The following is a 17,429-nucleotide window of genomic DNA, read 5'->3' on the forward strand; positions in this document are numbered from 1 at the left end:
AACAACAATCCTTGGCAAAAGAAAAGTAAACTAGAAATCATCATGGACTCTATAGATCCAATCCAAACAATTCTGTACATAATCGGTTACAATGCAGTAAATGCCAGTTTGACAATAAAGTACACGAGTTACAAAGGTTATCAAAATAAGTGAGTAAATGCCTGATCTATGGTTAAAACGCATAGCCTACCCAGCCAAAATACAGTTTTCCCCCATCCCCATCTAAATTATCATCTCTACGGCTAAAATTTGAAGATCAACTACATAGCTAATTATCAGTCCTGAAATCATAGGCTTCGCAGACCAGGAAGCGCCCAGAAGCAAACTGGAGAGATTGTAGGGCATACTTTTAAGGCCTTACATTCTGAAATCCAAAACACAAACTGTATTGTTGGCGAAACATGCAGCAATCTTATCACCTTCCTTGTTCCAGCAGACTTCAAATATGCCTCCATTGCCAGTGTACGTCTTAACAATCTTGCCTTCCTTCAAAGACCAGATGTGCATGGATCTATCAAGAGATCCACTTACCAAATACTCACCATTTGGGCTAAATGCAACGGAATATACTGGATCCCTGGAGTTCCAATTTAAAGCACTAGTAAGATTCAAAATCATCTCAGCAGTTAATGTTACCATCTAATAACATCAAGGACAGAGTAGCAAAGGTGGTACCTGTGTCCGTTCAAGCTGTACAGAAGTTTCCCAAGTTCCACATCCCATAGCTTCACAGTTGAGTCAAATGATGCACTGTGTAGAAACATAACCAACAGAATGTTTTAAATTTTAAACTAGTAAGATGTGAATGAAGAGTACAGTATATCCTACAGAGCTTCATATGTCTGTGTGTTGCAGGTTTGTCAGCATTATGCACATCAACATTTATTTAGATCGTGACACTGAAAAACCTTAGTTTGTCCTAATAAAAAATAATTTATTTTTGCACCACATAAGCAGCTTCCCCAGCCAAACTCCAGCAACAGCCAAAAAATGAAGAGGGGGAGGAAAAACAATGACCAGCACATCATACACTAATGCAAGAAAATATTCCATCACTACATTCTACATATAGGTGATTGACGACCGACCAATCCATAACTTTTAAAGTGTACGTTAACCCTGACCAGTATTGAAGACCAAAAGGCAATGGAAGCAATTACAAAACAATGGTGACTTCAACTCCCAATGCACTCCAACTCTTAATTGTATTGTATGAAACCCTCATTAAGTTCAATACATTTATATATACGAAGATGTCAAATTTAGCAATACAAGATTAGTCAATGATACTAAAGATTAGCGTAACAACACTTCATATTCAATTGAGTTCCACAGCAGACAGCAATTAATTAATAATTCTGTGTCACTATGCAAAACTTTCATTACAAAAACACATTTTCTAGAACAGTGTGAAATCAAAATGAAAAGCATTTTTCGACAAGGAATAAGAAGTCAGATGATCAACTAACAACAGTGATTATAGAAGTATCAAATAGAAGAGTATCTAGATAACTAACACAGATGCATATAAATAAATGAAGACTGGTGAAACTTAAATTTATTAAAGCAGCAGCATATACCTAGCCAATACTAACTGCTGGTTAGGGTTGCTCGTCCCTGGTCCAGTGGGGCTCCATCTGATGGTATATATCTCCTGCAAAACAATTATTCAATGCTGCTAAGATCAATCCAATAAGAGCAGAAGTGCATAAGCTGAGATTCACTCAAACACAATGAGATTGAGAAAGAGACAAAATCTCAGTAGTACCTTAGCATGCTCCCTTAAATCATGAACAAACTTATCCTGCTTCATACTCCATATCTGCACCATAAAACAGAAAACCCAACAGAACAATATATGTCTCATTACCAAGAAGCAAGATGAGCGAAGAAAAATTATGAAACTGTATGAAACAGATCTGATTAACTTGAAGATTGACATGCGAATTGAAAATAGTACATAGATACATACAAATACATAGGCACACACTCAATTAATGCCAAGAGCAAACATCTATGTCAAAACATAAGATGCAAATCAATTTACTAAAAGGAAGGGGTACCATAAACAACCTTTGCAGTGATATCATCAGAGCAGGAGGCCAATAAAGAACCTGTCGGATCCCATTTGACACAGTTAACTTCACCCTGAAATTGCCACAAATTCATGATTAGCAATTAAAACTGCAGAATGGCAACATTTCACAAGTCAATGCCCTTATTTTGGTCTAATGCTTTGCAAACATTCAACAGCAAACTAAAGTCAACAGATTTAGCTACAATAAGCCAATTCCAGTAACTAATAACAATCATGTTCCAACCCAACTGGGGTAATTTAGGTCTGCTACTTGATTAATCTAAGAGTGAATTCAAATATCTTGAGTAGACAGAAACATTCCTGGAGGTAGCACTGGCAATTCCCAAGTAAAAATGCTCCTTCAGTCCTAAAGTTGGGCATGAATACGAAAACATAGAAGCAATACTTAAAGAAGCAATCCAAGCCAGACCCAATTCTAAACAAATCCAAAAAATATAATAATAATAACAATAATAAGGTGAGCAAATTTGACCCCAGTTAAAAAAGGGTCAGGTCCAAGCTTGAATCTAAGCTACCTTCAACCCCCAAATTAACCAGCCATACTTGAAGCAACTCTTCACAAAAGAAAATTGATATGATAACAGGTGTTCTGCAGGAGAGGAACTGAATTTTATGCAGTATGATGATAATAATGAGCAGTATGATCCAAGAACATACCTGATGACCAGCAAAAGTTTTGATAGGGCGGTTTTCTCCAATCTTGCAAACATATATCATATTGTCTGTGGAACTTGTTGCAAATGAAACATTGTTGCGCCAATCAACATCAAGTGTTGGACCTATACAATACAAATATTGAAGTTTAAACCCTAATCACAAGACAGACACTACGTTTTTAACATTTAATCAAATAAGGCACCTGAATGAAATTCAAATTGTTGTTTCCACTCTTCTGCCTTTGCATCCCAAACAATTGCAGTTTTATCACAGCTACCGGTAAGAAGATAATCACCCTTCTTGTTCCACTTTAGAGAGAATATGGGTCCTTTATGTTTGCTAAGAGTACTCCTTAATTCACCTAGACAAAGATAACAACAATAATCGGTACACACAAATTTTTGCGAAGTAACAAAGATTCGCATATAATCCTGATTCCAACTACATGTGTAAATATATCAAGCACCACTTGGAAGATATCAAACTGACCAATACACTTTCTTAAATATTTGGCCTAGTACATACATGCAGATATTTTTTAGATAAGTACATGAGGATATTATAGACCTTAGGTTATGTATCTATATACATATGTATATTTCCTTCACATGAGAAAAAACCAAAAGGACAAGAAACTTAAAAAGAAAAAGAAAAAGGGGGGGTGGGGGCCGAGGGGAGGGGGATCGATTGGTCAATGTACCCCAATAACAAAAATATCCTTAATAAAAGTAAAAACAAAAAATTATAAATAAATAAAACAACACACACCATAGGGTGGCTGAACCACCCCACCCCCCATAAACTCATAAGGGGGTTGCTTGGCACCCACATCCCTTGGGGTGGTAAAACAACCACCCCATTTTTTTGGGGGGGTAAATATATTTAAACCCACTTGAAACTTAACCCCACAAATTGACAAGTGTGACACTTGTATACATCAAATTACCATTTTGAGTAAAAAAAGGACACTCCGTTAGCTGATCCAATTATATTGAATGAAAAAGTGGATTTGTGCAAGCCTTTTTGACCAGAAACTTCCTAAAATGCCCCTTTTAAAAAAAACAAAAATCAAATTTAATCATAAAAAATAAAAAATAAAAATTTAAAAAAGAAAATGGGCAACAGTCTTCTGCACGCTGACACCACCCAAGAACAGCCTAGCACCGAGGATGGGCTCTCTCATCTTTTGCTGCAAAGCTTCATGATACTCGTTGCCCAACAAACTACTCGCACCCCTCAACCCTGCCACCATGGAGCTGATATTGGATGTGGATATTTCCCTTTGCAAGCAACTATGCAGAACATAGAAGACGTCGTCGACCATGGAAGTGGTCAAGCTGTCCGGAAAGTGCTCATCGACCCTAATCGCCTTCCTCGCGTTCTCCACCATAAAGAAACCCTCCAGAATCACATAGAACCCGGTAATAACTTGCAGAAACTTGCTAAGACTTCCACTCCTGAAGGCCTTTGTGGCCGTAGAAGCAACTTAGGATTAACGGAGCTCAGGCCCTCAATCGGTTGGCATCCAAAACACACTCACCATCCCCCCATCAATACGACCATTCAACCAAAACACCAAATCAGAATTTACTCAACATGACAACCATTCTATAAAACCCATCATCATCTTCAACTTAGAAATTCAACACCCATTTCTATTCAGCCAGCATCAACCGAGAATGCCAACCATCACACCTCAAACCCAATTCGGCCAATACACAACCAAATTCAACTTCAAAATCAAGCTACCCATTCGCTCAAAAAGCACAATCCTAGAAATTCCAGCAAAATAACTACCGGATTGATTAAAACTTAATTACCTACCAAAATGAATTTCCTAGTTAGGAACTTGCCAGAGCTGGGTTGAGATCCTCTGCTCCAACTGCTACCCACTGCTCTCGTGATCTCTCTCAACTCTCGTTCTCGACTTGTAAAAGGAGTAAGGGGGAAACTTCGTGAAGAAGAAGGAAAGGGGAAACGGGTTGCTGTGTTTTAACAAAGGGGTTAGGGTATAACCCCAGCCCAATTGAAATTTGGGGGCTGGCTCTGTGCCAAGTTATCCCCAGACTTATGTTCAGACTTTTTTTCTTTTTAAGGTAAGTTTTTGTTTTTAAATGGCAAATCTGATTTTTCAATGGTCAAAGTTTGGAAGATTTTGGTCAAATTGGTCATGTGCAAGATACATGACCACTTTTCCATTCATTCGATCGTCTAATGGTGACAAGATGGCCTTTTTGACAGTGTAATCTTATGTTTCCAAGTGTCACACTTGTCAGCTCGTGGGGCTAAGTTAAAAACAACTATTAGTTGAAGGGACTTGAAAATATTTACCCCTTTTTTAAAATTAGAATATATATATTAGTTTTTAGTTTTATTTTATTTTATTTTTAGTTTTTAGTTTTTCTTTTTTTGAATTTATAGGGATATTTTTGTCTTATTGAAAAGAATAAATTGGGATTATTCTTGTCTCTTTGTTGGCCTTGGGGGGAAAAAGAGAAACTAAACTGCATCCTAAGAATGCAATAACACTCCATTAAATCGACAATAACATCTCTCAAGACTAGGGTGAACTAAAGCTTCAACTGATAACACAATGCAAATTATCAAACATCATAGATCCTAGAAATGCTTCTTGCTTTGGCTTCTACAAAGCCTGACAGCTGGGCAAGAAGCTCAATAGTGCATAAATTAATTCTTCATGATGCTTTTGTAATTCACTTATTCTATACAAGTCCTTCTCATACCCCTCCTCTTGAGATACAGATCTTTTAGCAAAAGGTTGGAGACCAGCACAAGTGCACACAAGCCCCGCCAACACGCACATAAGAGTTATGAAACATGTGTGTGTGTGTGTATATATATTTAAATAGTCTGCTTATCCGTGACATCATCACGATGCATGTGTTTCACTTGAATTGTCAGGTGGGAAAGCCTTAAACATGGCAAGTTGCACACGACTTCAATGTATGAAAAAACATCGCATGAAACAAGAAAGATAATGTTAACTTGCTTTCTTGCTGGTCTATTGTATTTTATCTGCTCTACCCTTCAATTTCTCAAGATGCAGATATTTACAACAAATGAGGCTAAGACAGCTTACCATTTGTACTCCAAATTCTTGCTTGCCCATCATACGAACCTGTGGCAAGTAGCGTCCCCTCCCCCTGCATAAGGGCAGGCAAAAGTATGAAAACTTTTTCATGGAAAATGACACCAATATAAGCATGAAGCTTAGTCACCATCAAATTAACATCTTGAAAGTATTCCCACATTTAGAAGTAACAAAAAACTTTGGCCATAGATTAGTAATCAAAAAGTGCTGCTTAATACGAATGGCTATCCTTCCTCTTAATGCAGAGAAAGAGGGAACCAATCCCTCCACAATAATGTGGAAAACCTAAGGTGCAACCACATGTTGAATGAAAGAAAGAAGCATCCTTTGGGTTTATAACAGGATCCTTTCCCACCTGGTTCGGACAGCTAAGCTCTGAATCTTGACAATTGCTGTCATGGCATAATTATTAATGGATAATCGCATCTAAATGGGTGAGGCAGGAATGTGGATTCTACTCTTACAGTTGACCAAAGAAACACTTTAGCCATGGGATGTCTTTTTGAGCTTTTCCAAGGCATGCTTCCTATGTTTGAAGAGTTCAGAATGTATGGTATGTTTAAGATAATTATATAAAAGTAGGATATAGAGTTTTTGTCACTAAAATTTTCCAACGTTAAACATGAAATTGACCAGGACCAAACTAAACTCTTGTTGTTAGGCTCTCTGCCAGCATTGAAATATTTGGTTCTGTAGAATTTCAGAAACAAGGTTTTCCATAAATAAACCAATCCAAACAAGCAGCACATATTCTACAGAAGAATAAAAGCAAAGACATCAAAAGCACCTCTTTTTACAGCATGTGCATATGGCATGCAAGCCTAGACAAAAAATTTGATGGTGTAACTAACAATGGTAAAATCAAACTGTAAATTCGGATTCAGAAGTAAATAGCAGTTAATACAGAATAGTGTGATAAAACTCACATTCCAATCAAGTGTTGTAACATCTTTACTCTTCTCATTTGTTCTACCCTTAACATGTTTCAGCACCAGCACGTTCGAAGGACCATTAGAACCAGATCTTGAGCTACCATCCACTATTGTCCATATACGAGCTGTCGAATCTCCAGATCTAGAAGTTGTACAAGGCATATGACAAAAACTATTACTTTCACAACCTTGCATGGTGTTCCCATGCCATAACAAAAGATGATCTAAAATTCCACAAATCTAAGTGACTAGTGCATAATGTCATAATTCACTGCTGACCAACTGCAAATATTATAATGCCAGTCTATTTTATAATAAGGGCACTAATTTGGTACACGGAATGGTCATTCCTTTAGGAAGAGAGGAATGACTATTATTGGGAGTACAAAGGGTTGGAATGGAATGACCATTCCAATTCTTTAGTTTAGTGACAACAATGATTTTCTAATGGAATTGAATCAAAATTACTAAAATACCCAAGATTTATAAAATAAATAAACAATAGTAATAATTTTTTAAAAGAAAACATTCAACATTCTTTGGTGTCTGACCACCTTGAGTCCCTAACATAACACCCGGGATGGACAAGACCACTCCGACGAAGCTTGGGGGGTGGCCGCGACCACCCCATTAGCCATGGGGGTGGTCTTGTACCACTTCTGCACCCTCATCCAGCTCTCCAGCCTCTCCATGTACCTCCCTTCCTTGCACTTCCTCAGATTGATCACCATCAATCCTATGTTGAAATAGCACGCCCTTTTCCCCTTCAATGACACTGCCTACGTCTTCTTCACCCAGATCCTTGCTGTGAAGTTCACATGGTAGTACTCGGGCGCACCCAGCACGTGATTGCCGAGATCAATGCTCCACAGCTTGGCCGCGTTCCACCATAATCAAGTGGGAGTTGAAGTAGATGATGCAACCGACAGTGGAGGGCAGGAGGTCAGCGAGGTAGATGTGGCAAAGGTTGTTGTGGCCACGATGAAGCACTAAGAACACCCCGCCACCAAGCCCCACATGTAGGTCGCGTCCGTCATCACAATGTGGATGAACCATTAGTCCAGCAAGGAGGACCTCGCCTCCTGCGGGCATCCCCATCCATTCCAAAATGCCACTTCTTCTCTGGAAGCCGAGAGCTCTCCCGTTAAACCTCTCGGCGGAAAGTGTCCAGTAACAACGGTGACGCAAAGGAGGACCAAGTGGTTTTTTTTTTTTTGAAAAAAAAATATTGCGCTTTTTGGGAAACTCGTTTTGTTCCTCAAGGAATAGCTACTCCCCTTTCACTTTTTAGAGGAATAGCTATTCCTCAATTTAGGGGAATAGCCATTCCTAGGCATAGTGTGCAACCAAATCAAAGAGAGGTCTATTCTGCATACTAAACATGCCCTAATAGTTTTTTTGATAAGTAATGTTGTATATACTAAAGAGAGCAGAGGGGCGTAACCCTAGTACACAGGACATATACAAGAGAACACCTAAATAGAACAAGAAACTCGGGAAAGCTAATCACAAACACTAAACGTGCCCTAATAGTAATGTTCGGAATGATGTAAGGATCTATAGAAATATAACTTAATGCAGAAACTGAAATAATCAGTAAAGAGATTCTTAGAGAATCATAAATGCTTCGGTAATGAGTAAAGAAATTCTCAACAAATAATAAGCTATCCATCAATGCTTTTGCTTCTCTAGGAAGTTCGTATCTGATGTTGAATCCTTCAGAAGCTATAATTCACCATGAAAAAGAACTAACACGCAGAATATGCAATGAAGCAATACCAAACATGCTTCACAATATGAAAAATGTAAACATATCAAACAAGTTTGCAAGAAAGATGCATGTAAAAGCATATGCATAACAAATTTGAACTAAAAGGTATACTTACCCTGACGCAAGAAGAGAACCTGTTGGACTCCATGCACAAGCACAAACCTGAAAGAAGAAAGCAAAAAGATTTCATTATTACTGGCAAAAGGCTGAAATATCGAGTGAAGAAGAGTAAATAACAGAAAAGGTTTTTTTTTTTTTTGGGGGGGGGGGAGGATGGAGACATGCTCATACCTCTGAAGTATGTCCTTCCAAAATTGTCACATCAGAACTAGGGATTTCACACGGCTGAGTAGTTGAGGTAGTGGAGATATCCATTGGTTCTGGTCCTTTAAATACATCCAAAGATTTTTATACTTCTCGATTCATATAAGGGATACCTAAAGAGAGGTCAAGATAGATGAAATTCAATATCAAAGTAAACTTACCTACAAATACTCCATTATCTTTATGTTTTAAATTCACTTTATCTTCTTGATCTGTAACCATTTCTCTGTCGGTGTGATCCTCGGGCTGCTTTTCTCTCTCCATGTCCTTTTCCGCCCTCTCTTTATCCTTTTCCTTTTCGCGTTCTTTCTCCCTTTCATGTCTTTCTTTATCCCTTATTCGTCTGCGTTCTCCTTCGTGTTCTAGATCAAGCTCTTTATCTTTATCTTTATCTCCATCCTTTTGTAGATTTTTCCTTTTTTCTTTTATGATTTGCCGTAGTTCATAAACATCCTTTGTGATAAGATCCAAAGGTTGTAAGAATGAGAAATCTTCATCCAATTCTGGGTCGCTCTGACAAGCTTAAAACAAACATTGATCAATTTGAATTCTGGGATAAGCAGGATAGCTAAGTATTATAGAGTCATGTTGGACGATAGAGGAAAAGCAAAAGAATTAGGTATGCTAACATTACTCAAGTTTGCTTCCATCTCCAAGTACTGAAGTCCTTTTTGTACAAATGTAATAAGAGCACCAGGTGGAACCAAATTGCCATCAATGGGGCACTTGTTGATACTTGCCTCATATCCTAAAGCAAATGCTGAATGTGTGAATCCTACAACATTAAGACAAGGAAAAGTTAATACATACACAAAAAGTAAGAGCCTCGAAAAAAATATAATAGAAAATAAAAGCTAATTAAGGTTTTGAAGTTGCTCCAACTATAACGTCTCATCTAACTGCTTAGCATATGGAAAATGAATAATAAAAGTCGAAAATGTGCATTATTTTCATATTTTAGATGCATTATACAGTCATCAAATTTCCCATCCTGCAACTCCACATTGGTCCCGTCACCGACAAATCAAAGGCTTAGCTCTCCACCCACCTCTTTGCTAATCCTTGCATTGCTCTGCGTAAAACCTTCCACTGATTCTCATCCATCAGAATCTCATACATATCCCTTGCTCTACAACTAAACTTCTCCTCCAAGATCACGGGCTTCCCTTTGGCCAGCACGGCCTCTTGAGCCTATTCCCAACGGGTCCCTTGTTGGGGATGTAGGGGATCTCAACAAGCCCGTCCGCCTTGAGCAAGGACTTGCCCTAAGCCTCACCTTTGCAGGCAGGTGTGACACTGGTCAGGATGCGAAAGAAAGATCCTTTTGCAAATACACAGAGAGAGAGAGAGAGAAGAACTTTTGTATTAAATAATTTTGGATTGATCTACAGTGCCTTTAGGGGAGCAATAGGTAAGCCAATGCAGGTCATTTTTGGGGGTTTTATCCAAATTTAGGAATCTACATTTGGCTTAGGGAATCAATTCTATTGCCCTAATGAATGCATTCTGCGACCTGGATATAATATTCTCCAAGAACACCATTCTTTGAAAATTTCTGATAATTTCTCTTCTTAGCAAGAGCATGACCTACCAATCAGGGGCCGAGAGGGGTCCTTTGCCCCCCCTCAACCCCCAAAATTTTATTTTTACCCTGGCAGAAGTCTTTCGGATGCCTGCTTGCCCACCCTCAGTCAGTCATTAGAGGCAATCGACTTTACCGGCAAAGAGTAAAGAAGATGAAGAGCCTACTTTCTCAGAGTTTCAAATTTAGGTTAAAAGAACAAAGAAGATGACGCCCTGTTCAAGTTTTTAGTTATTTAATCACAATGCAGCCGTTTAATATAATTCACGTCACATAAAAACATTTAACTGACGTTGTGTCAAGATAACACAAAAGTACACTTCCGTTTAAACGCCAACTCTGCAGTTTACTGTTTACACAGTTTTGTGGAACTTCCATTCCTTTTTACTTATTTTTTCTAAGCTTCCGTTTCAACGCCATAAGCACACTTCTCAACCTTGACTTTCTAGGCTTGTTTTGGTTGACAGGTCTTTAACGCTAATTATTGGATTCATATTAGCTTTTCCACAATTCACTAGAGCATCACTCACATGGGCAATAATCAGCAATAATAAGTTTTTAATAATAAAGAAATAATAAGATTTTTAAATATTGACCCTCTTATAAACATTTGTTTACTATTAAAAATAAAAAAATAAATAATTATAAGAGGGGTCCATATTAAAAAATATTCTCCCCTATTTAGCTCTAGTGCCATTTTTTCCCTCATCCAACTCTCTTGTATATTGTGTTAAAAAAAAGGTTTGTTCTACATCGGCCAAAGAGCAGGACACAAATGAATTTATAAGTACCACGGGTCATCTTTCAAACAGCAATTGCTTGAATAAGGTATTTTTGTGGGTTTCGCTTATAAACTATCCTCTCTTATTCAGCTTTAATGTCATTTTTAGGATTTAGGGTAAGAGCTATTACCCAATTCTTTTGTGTACTGCATAGGAAAAAAAAATATTTGACCCCCTGAGCCAAGACTCTGGCTCCGCCACTGCTACCAATGAAACTAAAACCTTCCGAACATGCTAAGTAACAAAATAAAGATTTTCCACAGGTAGCCAAACTGACTTCTCAGATAGGAAGTCAAGAAGTAATCCACGCACATTACACACTGTTAAACAAATCCTGGCGCTAAAAATTACAAAATCTATCACATAATCAATTCTTGAGGACTAGGAAGGAGCTGCCCCGACTAGAATTCGCAAACCCTAAGGCAACAATTGGTAACGCAACTTCTTCCGAAATTGGATTTTCATATGCCCTAATCAAACCCTAGACTGCTTATATCGGCAACTCACATAACCTTAGCCTAGAAATTCCAATAAATACACGTCTAAGAACAACTTTATACATAAACCCTAGAGATGAACCTACTTCACAACACGAAATGAAAAAATATTATCAAAAAGAATGTAAAATTTGGAGGAGCTGAAGAAAACATCACTACCTGACTCTTGAAGGTAACGAAAGACGAGGTAATTCAATTCGACGGATGTGACAGAGGTCATCGTCTCGTCTCGTCTCGTCTCGTTGCGTCGCGGAGTCACTGGCTTCAGTGGCTGGGGATAAAGCTTAAAACAAACATGCGGCGGAGCTGGAGTTGCGTGCGAGAGAGAGGGAAGTAGAGGGGAAGAGGGTTTTGCGAGGCCGCAGGGTAAGGTGGGGGGTTTTTTGGTTGCGGAGCGAGAGGAACTTCTGGAAACCGTAAACTGAAGTGGATAATCTTTGGTTTTGTCGATTATAAGAAACTTGACATTTGGCATGCCTCGGGCTTTTTTAACCCTCCGAGGGAAGCAGCCAAAAAAACAAAAAAACATATCCTAAATAATTCTTAATTTAGCCTATGTAATTTTAAAAAGTTTTTAATGTCACTCTTATCATTGGGGGCGTTTGAAATTAAAGGAGTAGGTAAAATGTCTTTATATCCCTATCTTTAAGATTATTTAATTTTTAAAATTATTTAAAATATATATATAGAACAAGGCACTGGGTCAACCCGACATCAATTTTTTTTTTTTTTTTTTTTAAATCTATTATAAACATAGGTATTTTGGGTATTTTTGGCATCATCGGTTATGATTTAACATTAAATCCTAACAAATGAGTGACATTTAAAATTTTTTAAAGTTTAATACACAAAGTTAAAAGTTTCTTAAGTTTTGAGAGATGATTGCATAGCCGCCAAAAGTTTGAGAAGTTAATTAAAGTTTTTCCTATAAGTTAGTTTATTTGGTCTCGAGAAAAAAAAGAAAAAATCTTAAACGTTTTGAATTGGTAGAATGGAGTCAAAATTGTGACAGTTTTAGTTAGAGTTGTATGCTTGTTAATCGTTGCAATTGACACTATTGGACTCCAATGTTGATATGACACTTCAAATCAACAATTTGATATTTCTTTATTTACTTAATAAAGATTAATCCAAATGTTAATTAGGAGTGCCGTATCAACCTTGTTGAATGAATATTTGATAAAACTATAGTATTTGGCATTTATCTTTTATAAAAGATGGTGTGGTTATTTATCCACATGGTAGCATAATTGTTAAATTTTTTAATGAAAATTTTACTGTATTAATATTTTGATAAACATGCAAAACTCTTACAGTAGGATTGTCATTTTTGAAAATTGGTGTTTGGTATAATTGAAAATTGTGATAAAATCGAAAATATTTTTTATTGATATTTAATTTTCATAAACTACTATTTTTTAAAAAAAAAAAAAAAAAAATTTAAACCATTTTTCGAATTTAAACCTCTTTTTATTGTACGTATTGTTAGAGTTCACAGGAATCTATTGTATGTTGCTTCAATCCACCTCCAATAGCCGGTCGCCATTGGAGTTCGCCAGAAGTTGAAGGTCTTTTTGGTTGTTGAACATTGTTCACTGTTGTTTGGATTTTGTATGAGTCAAACACTGAAAAAATAAATAATGTTGAAGTAGAAACAAAAGTGGTAACTTCATTTTAGACCATAAAATTATCATGTAATTTGACAAATTTCTCAAACTTTAAAACTTCTCAATTTGAACCCTTGAATTTTTAATTGCAGTCAATTTGAACCCCTCCGTCATATTTTAAATGTTAAAAGTGAGACAATGACATTTATACCTCTAATTTTTTATAAAATTCCAAATTTACCATTAATTCCAAATTTTTAAAAAATAACAAATAAATAAATAAACAAAAACAAAAATCATAAATATTTTGGTCTTTTAGGTATTTCCGTTAAAAGTTGATGGCTAAATCTGACGGAGGGGGTTTAAATTGAATGTAATTAAAAGTTCAGGAGTTCAAATCAAGAGATTTTGAAGTTTGGAGGCTTGCCAAATCATGTGGTAATTTAAGAGTTTAAAGTGAAGTTACTCCAAACAAAAGCCAACATAAGTTTTTAATTTTTTATTATTTTTTAAATATATCGATAAATCTGACAATGGTAGGCGGTAAAATTTTATTTAATCCAATAAGTTAGAGGCGCTCTCAAAGAACCAAAAAGGATGTGGTAGAAGCGTTTGGAATTGCGATTTCACAAGAACAATTAGCAAGAATTAGCATTTTTAAAAGATATTGCAAAAAGTAAGGCATTTGGCATTGCGATTTAAAAAGCACTTAATTTAAAATAGGAAAAAAAAATATGCGATTTCTATAAGCAGGATAGGGAGTGTTTATTTGAAAATACGCGAATTTAAATCAAAATTATGATTTCTCATAACAAATATTTAATAAAAAAATATTTTTTAACATATTTTACCAAACGCTTTTGCAATTTTATAAAATAGTGATTTTAAAAATGCAACTTTTAAAATCGCACTTATTGAAATTGCAATCCCAAACGAACCGAATTCGAAGAAGCCAAGCGCCACAAGACCAACGCTTCAAATGCCAAAAACACCAACGTCACCTTAACAATATGGCAGCCCTCGCAGCGATTCAGTGACGCCTTGATTGTCCACCTCACCGAAACCCTATCCTCCTCCTCCATCATCTCCAACTCTAAGCTCTACGACTCCATCCCGACCGACAAGGCCTTCGCCACCGTTTGATTCATCGAGGAGGAGGCATTCTCTGCAATCGTAGCCACCATTTCCCAATGTTGACGTGGGCAGAAGGATCGAGACCCTTGTATGCGAAGGAGATCAACAAACGAGCCCTCGAAATGCTCAAAGCTAGGGCTTCTCAGGTCTCCGCTGACCCAACTCTCCAGTTAAACCTGATTCTTAATTACATTGGATGCATTTACTTTATGGGATGATGGATCACTCTCAGTCTTATGTCATTTAAAATAGTTTCGCTTGAGCTTTTGTTGCTTGAAGATCATAGGATGCCAAATAGAACTTCGATCAAGGTAACTGGATCCAAGTATGTCAATTTGTGCTGCATGATTGCATTGACTGTGACGTTCTTTGGTTCATAAATGCATCACTCTATGCCACATAAGACTCTTTCTCCTTCTAATTGGTCTGCGATTTTCGCTAGGATAATGTTAGAAATCTTAAGGAATTCTTTCTAAAATGCTTTATAAAATGATGTGGCAAGCATTTTCTTCTTTAATTTAGGACACCTAACAGCCCTCTATGATAAATTTCATCATGGCTTCCTGATTTTTGCGTGAATTCAATTTTCTATTTTTGAGTTTTTAAAATTGCATTTTAACTCTTTTGATTTTATGTGTTTTCTACTTCTCTAATTTTGTTATGTCACGTGTCACTTGTTATAAAAAATTAATTAAATTTTTATTATATTAATGAAAATAAAAAACAAAAGAAGGTGGATGAAGTGGGGAGAGTGATTCGATCGAGTAGCTAGGTTGAGCAGCCACCCCCCAACCGTGGTAGTAGACTAGAAGGGAACATGTGACCCTTAGTTAAGAGTGATTGCTTGAGCCACCCTCATTGCACAAACGCCCCTTTAGAATGATAATCATCTAACCCTTAAATCATTCAAATTAACTAATGAATTTTTTCAGTGGTACAGTGGATTTGATTAAGAACAATGTAGAAGTTGCTGGTTGCATTCATATTCAAAAGCCACTATTCGAATTTTTTAAGCCGTCACCAAACACATCCTTATCTAAGCTTTATACAGTAACACGGAACAGGTAAAGTTGGTACAAGCTAGCCCCTTTCTCAAAGTCAAAGTCTCCCGCGCCCCGCCGGCGCCGGCATATCTAAGAACTCTCACTCCGATTTGGCTTTGAGGAGACAAAGACCTGATCTTCATCGACGTTTGGAACCCAATCGTTTGTCGCAGGATTGCTTCTGAAGCCAGCGTACGCCATCCCACCTGCGCCATCATGGCATCTCTGCAACTGAATGTCATCAGATCCGCCACCTTCACATCCTTCCCCCACCACCCTTATAAACCCACTTCCAGTCTGTTTAATTAGTCAAAAAAACCCAAACCCAAAAGGCATTCAAAACTCTAAAAACCGAAAATAAATAAATAAATCTTGTTGAAAAAAAAAAAGTAAACAGAAAAAGATTGATATGGAACCAACGAACCGTGTGATGCTGTTTGTCAACGGACTGTAACTTGCTGTAGTACTGGGTCTCCACAAACTCATCTTGCACCTGATCAGTAACTCCCTCTGCCGATATTATAACCTGCAATATTAAAGCGTTGGGAGAGATCAATTACAAGAAACAACCGAAACAAGCGTTAAATCTACTACGGTGGTGCACGTTACAGACATGAGATTGAGATCCAAGGGCTCGGAACTTGTCAAGCTCGGGAATAGTTTCGTCTACTGCTGTAGACTCCAGTGGGGTTGGTGTTGACGAATCAGGCTCGCTTCTGTTGGGCTTGACAGGACGCTTGGGGGCCAGGGTCTCGAACTGAGCTCTGATCTTGTTGGCAATTCTCAGTTGCTCATCTGCATCCAACACCTCGTCGCTGCGGCTTGGTTTAGTCACCGTCCGCTGCCCCACCATTATGAGTCTAACTCTCTCTCTCTCTCTCTCTCTCTCTGTGACTGCGATAGAATGGGTGAGATGGTGAGTCGGCAGCGGAGTATACAGGAGTTGGAGAAAGAAAAACAAGGTGGGAGGAAATTGAAACTAGGGGCCACGTGAAACCGCTTACTTGAGTTGTATTATATATATATATATATATATATATATATATATATATATGTGGTGTGTTTAGCGTGGGCGTGAAATCGGCACCCAACCTAACGAGAATATTGGGGCTGTTTGGTATTTGATAGTGACAGGAATCTAAAACAACATTTAATTGAATAAGAAAAAAGTATAATTGTTTTCTATAAAAAAAAAATTAAAAGAAATTTATTTTATAATGATTTTTTTATTTAAATAATAATAAAAAGTGATAAGTGTGATGTAAAAAACAAAAATATTAAGAATTGATTTTGAGATGAATAATATTAAGCATTTTTTTTTTTTTTTGGGCCTTTGACAAACGGCCCCATTGGGTTGCACTCGCAGTCCACTTGGTTAGCTCACGCACACTACACGATTGAGCTTGTTGCGCCAAAAAACTTATAGAATCATAAATTAAACGGGAACGTTGCACTGTTTGCAAACCCGACATTAAATTAACATGTTTATATTAAGTGATTTGATCAGTTTAATTAAATAAGTTGGGTTATGATTGTTTATATACATATTTGGATATGATCCAAACTCGACACGTAACTTTAGGACTAACAATCTTTTATTTGACCCGCAAACTTTACACGCGAAGAAGAACGGCCGCCTCTAGGTACATGCAAGAAATCATTAGGGCTAGGGTTGCTATCATAGGCCCAATTTTCTTAGTTATCTGATCCAACTGAATTGAGCCCGATATGGCTCAGATTTTAGGATTGGTGTTATATATATATAGCGATGACCTTAGTTCATTAAGGAAGCCTGATTTTGATCATGGACTAGGCTTAGATTTTAGACTTGATTGACTTTTTTTTTTTTTTTACTAAGCAAATATGGGAAAACAGGGAGGGGAAAAACAT

General features: G+C 37.2%; 2 protein-coding genes across 3 annotated transcripts; both read right to left on the minus strand.

Moving 5' to 3' along the window:
* Positions 1 to 26: 26 nt before the first annotated feature.
* LOC132186651 (WD40 repeat-containing protein HOS15) lies at positions 27 to 12,189 on the minus strand. 2 transcript variants are annotated; one of them, XM_059600635.1, is made up of 14 exons: positions 11,915 to 12,189; positions 9,529 to 9,669; positions 9,056 to 9,415; positions 8,862 to 8,956; positions 8,686 to 8,732; positions 6,794 to 6,941; positions 5,856 to 5,919; positions 2,958 to 3,116; positions 2,756 to 2,877; positions 2,074 to 2,148; positions 1,769 to 1,822; positions 1,581 to 1,654; positions 676 to 750; positions 27 to 577 (listed from the first exon to the last, which is right to left on the minus strand). In XM_059600635.1, exons 1-14 carry the CDS (start codon positions 11,973 to 11,975, stop codon positions 358 to 360), a joined length of 1,695 nt encoding a protein of 564 aa, XP_059456618.1. In that variant the 5' UTR covers positions 11,976 to 12,189; the 3' UTR covers positions 27 to 357. The 2 variants fall into 2 exon arrangements, with proteins under 2 accessions (XP_059456618.1, XP_059456619.1); XM_059600636.1 differs by having other exon boundaries at positions 9,056 to 9,407; positions 9,524 to 9,669.
* A 3,264-nt stretch (positions 12,190 to 15,453) lies between these two features.
* LOC132187793 (uncharacterized) lies at positions 15,454 to 16,526 on the minus strand. Its single transcript, XM_059602232.1, has 3 exons — positions 16,153 to 16,526; positions 15,964 to 16,065; positions 15,454 to 15,836 (listed from the first exon to the last, which is right to left on the minus strand). Exons 1-3 carry the CDS (start codon positions 16,390 to 16,392, stop codon positions 15,630 to 15,632), a joined length of 549 nt encoding a protein of 182 aa, XP_059458215.1. The 5' UTR covers positions 16,393 to 16,526; the 3' UTR covers positions 15,454 to 15,629.
* Between the last annotated feature and the right edge of the window lie 903 nt (positions 16,527 to 17,429).

The sequence above is a fragment of the Corylus avellana genome, chromosome ca7 (genome assembly GCF_901000735.1).
Source record: "Corylus avellana chromosome ca7, CavTom2PMs-1.0".
In the NCBI taxonomy this organism is placed as follows: domain Eukaryota; kingdom Viridiplantae; phylum Streptophyta; class Magnoliopsida; order Fagales; family Betulaceae; genus Corylus; species Corylus avellana.